The sequence below is a fragment of the Balaenoptera borealis genome, assembly GCF_965194805.1.
Source record: "Balaenoptera borealis genome assembly, chromosome: 13".
Lineage (NCBI taxonomy): Eukaryota > Metazoa > Chordata > Mammalia > Artiodactyla > Balaenopteridae > Balaenoptera > Balaenoptera borealis.
In genome coordinates, this window is record NC_138870.1 from 95,644,712 (window position 1) to 95,656,208 (window position 11,497).

General features: G+C 57.7%; 1 protein-coding gene across 1 annotated transcript; it reads left to right on the plus strand.

Moving 5' to 3' along the window:
• Nucleotides 1-3,064: 3,064 nt before the first annotated feature.
• CDC42EP1 (CDC42 effector protein 1) lies at nucleotides 3,065-11,069 on the plus strand. The gene is made up of 3 exons (XM_082352703.1): nucleotides 3,065-3,219; nucleotides 7,697-8,466; nucleotides 9,802-11,069. Exons 2-3 carry the CDS (start codon nucleotides 8,004-8,006, stop codon nucleotides 10,422-10,424), a joined length of 1,086 nt encoding a protein of 361 aa, XP_082208829.1. The 5' UTR covers nucleotides 3,065-3,219; nucleotides 7,697-8,003; the 3' UTR covers nucleotides 10,425-11,069.
• Nucleotides 11,070-11,497: the final 428 nt, after the last annotated feature.

Consider the following 11,497-nt stretch of genomic DNA (forward strand, 5'->3'; position numbering starts at 1 on the left):
GAAGAGCAATCAGTGGGTCATTGAGCAGATGCATAAACTGACCGAAAGCTGAGCCAGACTTTGGGATGGAAACGATGCATCCTCCTAGGGAGGGGCTGGGATGGGGGCTGATAGATGTGGCTGACTCACTCAGCTCAAGGCTCCCACTCCAAACCTCACTGGAGCCTGGTGGGCAGCCACTGGCATTCCTAGGTCCCCAAGAGGGAAGTGACCCCTTTAGCTGTGCCCTGCCCCCTCCACCCTAGCTCCATAAAGGACTCTCTGCCCAGAAACTGCCTCCTTTCCATAAGCCCCAGGCCTCAGCCCACCCAGTCTGCAGGGTGAGCTGAGGCAGCAGCTGAGCTCTGTGATTATGGCTCAAGGGGCCTGGTTCCTCAGCACACAGGAAGAGAGGGGGCCTCCTGAACTCCAGGCAGCCAGTCCCACCTAGCGGCTCCCAGTCCCCAGCTGGGAGGCATTTGTTCTGCATTCTGCACGGTGATTACAGCTCTGCCAGGGTTAACCCCTGCGCTGCTGGGCACAGTCTCTTGACGAGGGAAGGAAGGGGACCACAGGAAATTGGGAGAGGAGAAAACCATGGGAGATGGGGACTGCCCATCCCTGCATCTTTCACAAGGATGCCCAGACCCCTCCCTTTCTCTCATTTTCTGGAAGGAAAACTGAGCTGGATCCTTAAATCAGGAGTGAAGCCAAGAACAGGAATGCAGCCTATATAGAGAAGTACTGTACTTCTATCTGGAGAGAGGCTTAGAATGAGGGGAGAGCGCCTCTCAGCCTCAGTTTACCCATCTGTAAAATGGGGCAACGAATTTCTAACTCACCGGTTGCCTCACAGAGAGCTAGCAGAAACAAAGTGACTGGCACATAGTAGGAAAGCTCTCAACCACTGGTTGTTCCCTGCCTGCCCCTGAGCCCAGAGCTAAAGAAGATAGAGAGTATGTATGGCAGGTTGTAACTTTTTCCATCAACACTGCTCTCTCGGCCGTCTGGGGCTCTCAGCAAGTAGTAAATACCCACGCAGCAAATGTCCACGCTGGTATTATACCCATTTTACAGACAAGAAACTTGAGGTTCAGAGAGGCCAAGTGCCTTACCCATGGTCTCAGGGCCTCTGACATCACACCAAACTTTGCCAGCTGCTCCGGGGATCTTCTGACTAGATGTGTAATTTATTGTCTAACCAGGTCACCTTTGAGAGTGAAAGGAAGTGCTATTAATAATTACTCTGGGACAGTAGGTGTCATCTGGGACCGTCCTGGGCAAACCGGGAAGTATGGCCATCCTGCCACAGTTGGAGGCTTTGGGAAAGTCACTTTGCTTCTCTTCAAAATGGACATGATGGCAGTATTGTCCCTACAGGGATCTCATGAGGATTAAATGTGATGATGCATGCGAGGCGCTACAGGGCCTAGTATGCATTAGATGCTCAATAAATGCTGCTTATTACTGCTGCTGTTAAAGATGATACCCACAGAGCGCTACTCCCTGCCTCCGTCACTGTCCTTCACGGACGTTCTTGGCTCACAGCAAGAGCTTCCAGATTCACACTTGATCACACTGCTTGCTGGCTTGGTGAGGCGGGACACCTGGCCCAAGTTTAAGCCCCCAACGCCTGGCCCAAGTCTCTCCCAGCCCTTGACTGTGCCCCCCATCTGAGCCTCTCAGGGGCAGCCCCCCTTCCCCCATGCTATTCAGTGCCTCTGAGATGTTCCAAATTTTCCCGGGGCAAAGCACCTTCAAGCCTGAGCCCAGGGAAAGAGCTCTGACCGACTGGAGTCTCGGTGCTACTGCTGTGTGAGCAAGTGCTGGAATTCTCTATACCTCAGTTTTCCCATTTGTCCAGCTAGGGAAATAACCCCTCCCTTGGTGGCCAGCATGAGGATTCTGGGAGCCAATGAAAGAAGCACGGCACTCTGAACCGCGAAAACCTCCTTCCACGTGTGTGTAAATATGGCCCCTCCTCCAGCCACACCTGCCTCCTCCATGCGGCTCCTTAGCTTGTTCTGTCTCTTGCCAGGTGTGTGTGCATTTCCACTGCCCTTCCCTCTGCCTGTGTGTCCTTAACAAGTTAACTCTGGTATCGCCTCTTCTAGGACACCTTGCTGAGCCCCGCCCCTCTCCTGCAGGCTGTGTTAGGGGTCTCTTTGGGCAAGGACAGCCCCAGGTCTTCCTGCCTGTCCTCAGGGGGCTCACAGTCACAGGGGAGTATCAGAGGAGGTCAAAACAGCATGAGGCACAGAGAGGTCAAAACAGCATGAGGCACAGATGGCACAGAGTGCTGTGCCTGGCTGATTCCCTGCCCCTCATGGGTGGGGTTGAGGGGTGCTCAATAAAGCTTTCGGAACCCATCTATCTGAGGTGTGACCTCATGTAATTGTTCAGCAAGACTCCTAGGTGCTGACACAGCAGAGAACACTTAACAACATAACATCTGATGCCTGCTGCTATTATGCCATTTTACAGATGGGAAAAGCAAGGCACAGAAAGGATAAGCAGTGACCAGAACAGAATAGGAAGCCAGGCTGTTGAGTTCCAAGGTCCACACCCTTGACCACACACCACACCACTCTACCAGTGGCCTGCACCCCAGTCTGGCTCATGTCTGTGTCCTGGTACCCGCGGGGGCCTGTACTGGAGCAAAAAGGAAATGTGGGTTAGGAGAAAGTGAGTGGGTATCCCAGCTTGTAGAATTTAAGGTCTAAGCAGGACTCTGGCATTCAAGGCCTCTGAGATCCGGCTTCCCTGTTCCCCAGACTCCCGCAGGGAGCGGCTGAAGAGCCCAGCAGCGAGAGTTACCAGGTCAGGGCGCCCCAAGGCTACGCAGAGAGCCGGTGGAAGAGGTCTTGGGATCCGGGGACCGAGTCACCTCGCCCCGGCAACCCGCACGTTCCCCGGCTCCCCCTGCCCCAGGCAGCAGGCAAAAGCCTGACCTGGCGCCCCCGCCGCTCCCCCTCCAGCTCTCGCCGCCGCCGCTCGGGGCGGCGTGATCGGTGCCCGGGACGGGGGCCCGGCCCCGCCCGCAAACGGGAGGGGAGAGGCGGGAGGAGGGAGCGGGCCCACACCCCGCCCCCGCCCCCGGAGCCAGCCCGCGGAGCCCGCGGCCAGGGCGGCGCAGACCGGCCCAGCCACTCGCCCGGGCTGCGCGCCGGGACGCACTGCCGCCGCCGCTGCCGACGCGTCCGCCCTTCGCCCCCCGCTCCCGCGGCTTGCGGAGAGAAGGTAACTGCGAGTTGGCCCGCGGGTCGTCGAGCCCGGGGTGGGCGTGGACACCGGCAGGGGGATCGCGGCGCCGCGAGGACTTGGCACCCCCCGCTAGGCTCAAGGAGCGGGGGAGGGGGGCCAGCCTGCCAAAGTCGCCCCGGGTGCCAACAGGCAGGCCCGGAGCGCTGGCCGCGGGAGCGGCGCCGGGACGCTCCAAGTTTTCGGGTTGTTTTGCAATGTTCCCGGCGGGAAGAGTGGGGCAGAGAATTGGAAGGTAAAGCGGGTTGCGGGAGGAGGGGGCGAGTCGAGGGCAGTCTAGGCTCCTTCCTGCCCTGGGAAAGGAAGGGAAGGAACGGGGAGGGGGCTATGTGTCGGAATGTCTGGCCCCTTGGCGAGGCCCGCGCGGAGAGCGGGAAGTGGGGGGGACCGCTGGGGAGATGGTCCAGGCACCCTGCCCCTCCCCAACCGCCGCATTCCAGGCCGGAGCAGCGGATGAGGTCATCCCGTCCGGTTCCCCTCGGGCCAAGGCAGCCGGCTGCCCCCTTACCCGCGAAGCGACCCTCCGCATTCTGACCCCGTACCTCCCGGAGGGAATGTTTTCTGGCCAAAATTTTTCCCGGACTTCCAATCCCGACTGCCCTCGAGACTGTTCTATTCTTGCCGAGACAGGCAAAACTCAAGAAGTTTGAAGCCCATTTTCTGGATCGGGAAACTGAGGCTCAGATTGGTGAAAGGACTGGCCCGGAGGACACAGCCGCGCGAAACGCGGTGCAGGGACTGGAAGCGAGGACTTGGGGAGACCTTGCCGGAAGCCAGTAAGCCTCGCCGAGCCAAAGGCTGATTCGGCTCTAACTTGGGGTGTCTGGGCAAGAAGCGTCTCCCCCTCTTCCCCCTTCCTCCCCTGGTGGCCCAAGGTGCTCCCACCTACTACTATCCCCCTTGACGTCCTGAGAACGGCATCTCCGCTGCCACTGTGGACAACTTGCTACCCTCTTTCTGGCCTCAGTTTCCGCGTCTTGAAGTGGCAGGACGCTGAGGAGCAGAAGAAGGCAGCCCCCAGGGAGTTAACCCCTTGTTCCAGAGGCCAGAGCAGCCCTAACAGAGACAGGGTCCCGCTGCGCACTGGCAGGGGTGGTGTTACCCAGCGGGACACTTGCGAGAGGGGGGCTATGTGCAGGTAGTGGCTTCCAGGACGAGAGGTGGTGCCCGCTAGGGGCCTGCGGGTGACCCCCAGGTGAGCGCTAGGGTTCCGCGGCCCCCATGCCCGCCTCAGCCTTGCCTCTCCCCCTCCCCCCACCTCCGTCAGACAGCCCTGGGCCTCCTCTAACCACAGGTGCCTCCACAGCGGCCCCTGTTGGCCTTCCCTAACGCATGCTCCCTGCTTCCGGCCCCAAACCTTGTCCTTTTGGTCATCACTGCTATTGAGCAAGCTCCTACGGAGTACCCAGGCTTGACTGTCCTCTGTAGGGTAAACATGAGGACTCCTGGGACGCTGAGGCTGCACCGTGACCACTCTAGCACAGGTCACAGACACCGACAGAGCTGAGTCTCCTGCCTCCCAGGCCTGCCCTTCTGTACTCAGCGGCTGGGCATCTGCCCGGACCCCAACAACTCTTCCCCGCACCCCTGGAGTCTTCACCCACTCCCCTGGCATTTACTATTGATGTTGGTCGACTCCTGGGGAGGTTCCCAGCCACACCACTTTTTTTGTTCTCTGACCTGGGGCAAGTCAGTTCCCTTTCTGTGCCTCATTTTTTCCATCTGTAAAATGGGTGTTTGTGAGCATTAGCAGGTAGTATTCTTGGACGGGTGAGGGGAGATAGGCCATGTTCCTGGACAGCCGGAGCCCTACTTACTCCAGGGCCAGGTGGGGCACACCTAACCACGAGCAATACCCTGTGGTCACCGTCAAGTGCCAAATAGGCTGCCATCAAGGGTCCCTAGGATGAGAGGTATTAGTGTAAGAATGTTGGCTTTGAAACCCAGCCCTGCTTCAGGATCCAAGGGTTTAATTTACAGCATCTTCCACTCTTAAAACTCTCCTGCGAGAGGACCAGCGTTCGATGCAGTTCTTGTTTTCCGCATGGGAAAACAGGTCCCCAGTAGCAGTGCCCTGCCCTCGACTCCACAATGCCGCAGGTCTCTCTACAGCAGTGGGTGGGGTAGAGATCTTTTGGAGGTGCCCAGAGACATTTGGGAGGTGGGGGCATCACAAGATTGGGGTAGAAGCTGGTCTCACAAGTCAAAGTGGCCATGGGTGTTGGGTGGGGGCTGGAGCCCCTTTTGCTGAGAAAGGAGGGGCTGCTTCTAGAAGCCAGGGAATTGGGGGCTGGGGAGAGGTGGGTGTGGCCCCATGGCACACACAGTGACCCCTCTTCATGACATTTCAGGATGACACCCTCCCCCCCTCCTCCAGAGATTTAATCCTCATCTCAACAGAGCAGGGAAACCTGGCCCATGGCAGGTACCTGCCATGTGACCTTGGCCAAGTTCTTTCTCTCCAGAGTTCTTTCTCTCCAAGCCGTGGCTCTTCCTGTAAAATGGGCTAACCCTCCAGCTTTTCGGGGCTGTTGGAGAATCAGATGACATCATGTAGTGGCTGGCCAAATGCAGAGTGCTTCATAACTTCAGCAAACATTCCACAAGGACTTCTTGGTGCCGGGGGTGCCAGGGAAAGGGATGATTCAGAACCGCCCCCCAGCGGGGAGGAGTTATGGTTGGGAGAGGATCAGATGGTGGGAAGGGAAGAGAATGTAGTCAGAAAACAAAGCAAGCTTTGTTTTATTGCCTCCTTTGTTTTTATCTAGTTATTTAACCTATTTTGAATTTCAAATAACATTTGAAGGGCAGAATTGAGGTTTTTATGCTTGGAGGTGGCAGCAAAAAAATTTTTTTTAAGTTGACCCTCAGATCTAGGTGTTCTTGTTAAGAATCATTATCAACGTCTATCAGCTCAGGTGCCGGGCCTGTGGAGGTAAATGACTTGCCCAAGGTCACACTGTGAGGCCACTGAATTCTCCACCTCCCCTCCCTCGGAAGGTGACAAGGGGTGAGCCTTTGGCATGAAGGTATCACAAAGAACTCCTGTGATTAAACTGGTATTGATTTGGCACTTGGCCGCGTGCAGAGCCCAAGCTGAGTGCTGGGACGGAGGGAGGAGGGAAAATCCAGGCAGTGGCCCCAGCCTCAGAGTGTGCTGTGATCTGGAGAGACAAGACTGGGCTCCACGGGCCAGTAAAGGCTACGTGAGTCAAAGGCTCTGAGTTGACGTCTCTACCAGCTCTCTTGATGTGACCTTGAGCAAGCTTGGCCTCTCTGGGCCACAGGAAAACCAGATGTGGGACCATAGGCTCATAGGTGTCCTCCAGCCTACACTTTCTATGATACTAGAAGGGGTAGGGTCAGACCAAGAGAAGCTTAGAGAAGACTGGGACTGGGGAAGAAAGTGGGAGAGAGATCAGGAGGGGAGGAAGTAGGCAAGAAATAGCTTTTGGCACCAGCTGAGCTTTTTCCAAAACTTGTTCCCCGGTGACAAGGCTTTTGTCAAAACTATGATAATGTTCTTTCCTGCGGGCCTTCTCAGAGCCTTGAATATGCTCAGGCATGTAGTAGGCATCTGGAAAAACCACTTTTTTTTTTTTTTTTTTTTTTTTTTTAATCACTCAGAAGTGGGAAAAACCACTTTTGACCACAGGATCCTTTTTCCAGGAAGCATGTAGAAGGCGAAGGGTTCTGCTGTTTACACAGCAGTTCACAAAACCTTCACCGGGCACCTCCTCCCTCCTGGCCTTGCTGGAAGACAATTTAACCCACTGAGAAGGGAGGTGACTTACTTAACCCACCAGCAGGAGGCCCCTGGGGTTCAAGGGCTCTGGCTCTGGGGTTGGGAGCCCTGCCGGCTTCACCAATGCCTACTGTGTGGCGTCAGGCAAGTCCCTTCACTTCTTTGTGCCTCAGTTTCTCCCCTCTCTATAGAACCTCCCTCAGGGCTGTTGCCTGGGTTAAATGAGTGATGAACTTAAGCCATTGGCACTCAGTAGGTGCTTCATCAGTGGGCGCCGTATAACGACCATTCATACATTTTACCTCCACACAGCTTAAGTGTACAGCTCGATGAATTTTTTTGTGCCCCTTCCCAGTCTATACCTGTTCAAAGGCAACCACAATTCTGATTTCTATCATATTGTTTTGTTTTGCCTGTTCTTAAATTTCCTGTACGTGGAATCATGCGATGTGTCCTCCTTTGTGGGTCTGCCTGCTCAGCATTTTCTCCGTGTTCCCCATCATTTTTTTTTTTTTTTTTTTTTACTTTTTGCTCGCACCAGAAGCATGCGGGATCTTAGCTCCCCAACCAGGGAGGGAACCTGTGCCCCCTGCAGTGGAAGCACAGAGTCTTAACCACTGAACCGCCAGGGAGTCCCCATTTGTTCTCTTTAGCTGTTACTATTTGGACCCAGGATGCCCCCAGGCCTACCACTACTTTTCTTTCTTTTAGGTCTCCACCCCTGGGCAGGAGAGGGGCTGTCCACATTTGAGGCACGTCTGGTGCCTTCTGTGTTCTTGGACAGAACACCTACAGCTGCTTCCACCGGGCTAGGAGCCAGGCCTCAGGGACAGACAAGCCATGGACTTGCCATAACCTCAGCATTTGGGGGCAGCACCTTAGGAGAGCAGGGGCGCAGCCTCCATCCACCCCCTTTCACCAAGAAGGAGGGAGCTGAGAAGCGGACCCTTAGCCCAGCCCAGCGCCCTCCCCAGGCCCCCGGTGGGCATGGACCAGCAGCTGTGAACAGCCAGAGCCGATGCCGGGCCCCCAGGGGGCCGGAGGAGCCCCGGCCATGAACCTGGGCAAGCTCTCACCCGTGGGCTGGGTGTCCAGCTCGCAGGGGAAGAGGCGGCTGACTGCGGACATGATCAGCCCCCCACTGGGGGACTTCCGCCACACCATGCACGTGGGCCGTGGCGGGGATGTCTTCGGCGACACCTCCTTCCTCAGCAACCACGGTGGCAGCTCACGGGGCACCCACCGCTCGCCCCGCAGCTTCCTGGCCAAGAAGCTGCAGCTGATGCGGAGGGTAGGGGCACCGCCCCGGAGGATGGCTTCCCCACCTGCGCCCTCACCTGCTCCACCGGCCATCTCCCCCATCATCAAGAACGCCATCTCCCTGCCTCAGCTCAACCAGGCCGCCTACGACAGCCTCGTGGTGGGCAAGCTCAGCTTTGACCGCAGCCCTGCCACCTCCACAGATGGCCACTCCAGTTACGGTGAGGGCCTGGGCTATCTGCCTATTTTTCAGAGGCTGAGGCCCAGAGTGTTTGATGGTTCAGCCAAGCCTCCAAGTGAGCTCTTTTCCCCACAGCATTTCAGCCTCCTTGGAGGTCAGGCCCAAACCCCAAATCATGGATGGAGCGGGGGGTCACAGGGTGGGAACCTGCTCACTCCCCAAAACACTGAGGTTGAGAGGTGAGGAGATGGGGTTTGAGTTCTACCTGCCCCTGAGCTGCCCCCCACCCCCACCCCCAGGCCCTTGGCTGGGCCAGCCCACTCTAGCCCCCTTCAATGGAAGCAGCTCCCTTGTGTCAGAATGATATAGTGGAGAGACAGAGAGCCAGGGCTCTGGATTCAAATTCTGGTTCTGCCTGATTCCCAGTGAGCCAACTGACCTCTGTTAAGTCAAGTCCTGGCCTGTATAATGGGCCCCTCAGGGTCATTGCTAAGATTCAGTGAGATGCTACACATATTCAGTGTGGCCCAGAATCTGGCACATAGTAGGTGCTCAGGACACAGGAGCTGTTGCTGTGTCGTTATGTGAACAAAGGTTCCTGTAACTTGCCAAATTTGGAAAACCACTCACATGGACAGAAGCCAGAGGCCCTTCCTGCCAGGGTGGGGAGTGGCAGGTGTAACCTTGGCTCCTCCTCTGGACAGCTCACCTGGGAACCGGGGCCCCTGCTGCCACCTGGTGGCCATTTCCTGCCCTGCAGCTTTGACCCCGCACGAGAGGCTTCCTGCGGTGCTCCTTCTCCAGGGGTGACGCTTAGAATCTCACTGAGGGCTGGTCCACAGCCCCACCACTATATCTCAGTCCTGGTGGTCCTGGAGCCAGGGGCTGGGACAGAGGACCTTTGGAGGGCATTTGCCTGTCCTTTGGGTCTTGATTTCTATGTAGTCAGACTCTGGCTGCTGGTTCCATTCCTGTGCCCACAAACCAGCCCATATGCTATGGGTTCATGGCAGGGAACCAGGGGTCATACAAGTTCACAGTTGGCACTGAGAGTCAGGAGATTTGAGCTCCAGGCTTGGCTCCAGCCCATCAAACTCTGTGGCCCTGGGCTAGCCCTTCCCCTCTTCCCAAAGTGAGCCTCACTTTCTTCATCTGCAAAATGGGAATGAGGATTATGTAAATTTCCAGGGTTGACAGGAGGATCACACAAGAGACTACGGGGCTCACTGTATTGGAAAGATGGGGGAAACTGAGGCCAGATGGGGGAGTAGCTTGCTAAAGGCCACATAGCAAGCTGGAGTTGGTCCTGGCTCCCCCCTCCCCAATTCCTGGTTAGGGACCCCAGCTATGACCCTGGTCCCTATTTCTCTTCTAGGCCTGGACTCCGGGTTCTGCACCATCTCTCGCCTGCCTCGCCCAGAAAAGCCTCGTGACCGAGACCGTGATAGCTCCTTCCCCTCTGAGCCTGAGCTTCGCCGCTCTGACTCCCTCCTGTCCTTGCGCCTGGACCTCGACCTTGGGCCCTCTCTCCTCAGTGAGCTGCTGGGGGTCATGAGCCTCTCAGAAGGCTCTGCAGCCGAGACCCCAGCCCCACCCCCTGCTGCAAATCCCCCAGCCCCTGTTGCAAACCCCCCGACCCCTGCCTCAAGCCCCCCACCCCGTGGACAGTGCCCCAATGGGGTAACCCCGGGGTTGGGCCCAACGGCCGAGGCGAGGGCCAGCCCGGTAGGAGAGCGTCCCTGTGCACCTGCTGATGTGGGCCCCGGCAGGCACTGGGGAGCAGGCTGGGGTGGCAGCCAAAGCAGCCGCCACTACACTGAGATGGATGCTCGGCGGGAGCTGGTGGAGGTGCTGCCCCAGGCTCGGGCCTCTTGGGAGAGCCTGGACGAAGAGTGGGGGCCACCGCAGGCAGGCAGCAGGGCCCCCGTGCCCAGCACGGTGCAAGCCGACACCTTCAAGTTTGCTGAAGCTGAGGAGGATGACGAGGTCAAGGTGTGAGCGGCTGGGCATGGGCTCAGGACCCCAGCCAGCCTCGGGGCACCGCCTGTGAACTGCCCGCGTGCAGAGCCAGCCCCTCACCTGACAGCTGGGTCCCGCCAACGAAAGATGGGAGAACCCAAGTTGTCCCCAGACCCCTCCACACCTCTGCAGGACAGACATGGGAGGGAGGCCAGAGGAGACCAGGCTTGTCCTGGGACCCGGGTGTTCCCATGGGCCGTGCTGGGCCGCCCTGCCTCCCCCCACTGCCACTCTGGACCCAGTAGCCGTTCCTCGGGCCCACCCGCCACCCCAGGCCGTCCCCACCAGCTGGAGGGCCTCGCCTCACAGTGCAGCCTTTGTGCTGGGAAAGCTGCCCTTGCTGGGTGGGGGTGGGGAGCATAGCACATAGAGCCTTTGTCCCCTCTCCCAAAGGGACCGCCTGCCCCAGCTCATCCTGGAGTTGCCCCCAGCAGGGTCCCCACTGCCTTTCTGAGAGCCCCAGCCCTTGCTAAGGCTGCTTCCCCAACATTCCCGCCGCCACCCCACTTGTCCCAGAAGCCTCAGAGAAAAGTCAGGTGTGACCTCACAGTGGGGGAATCCCACCTTCCCGTGCACCCCAGACCTGCCTCTGGGTCCTGATTAAAGAAGGCTTTTTTGATAAAAGGTGTCCTGCAAGATGCTTGAGGACCTGGGAGGACAGTGTCAGCGCCACCTGCTTGAGTCCCCTGAGCACTGGGTTTGGAAAGCCAAGGACTCCCCCAGGGGGCCCCAGTGAGGGGAGGGGCCGAGGCACTGGGTAATGAGTAATTAGGCCGGAATGAATAGCCCTGAGATAAGAGGCCCAGGTGGGAGCCCTTATCTATAGTTCCGGGAACAGCCCCTGGCCCAGATGCCTGGAACCATAATCCCACAGGGCAGCTTGGCACTTGCCCTGGTGACAAAAGGGGACAAGCAGGCAGGACTGGTGGCTTAGAGGTGTTCGGGAGCACGTCCCAACCCCCAGCCCCCACTTGGCAGTCCAAGGACCTTATGCCTCAGTTTCCTCTTCTGTATCATGAGGATGCTGGGAGCATTAAAATAATGGAAAGCAC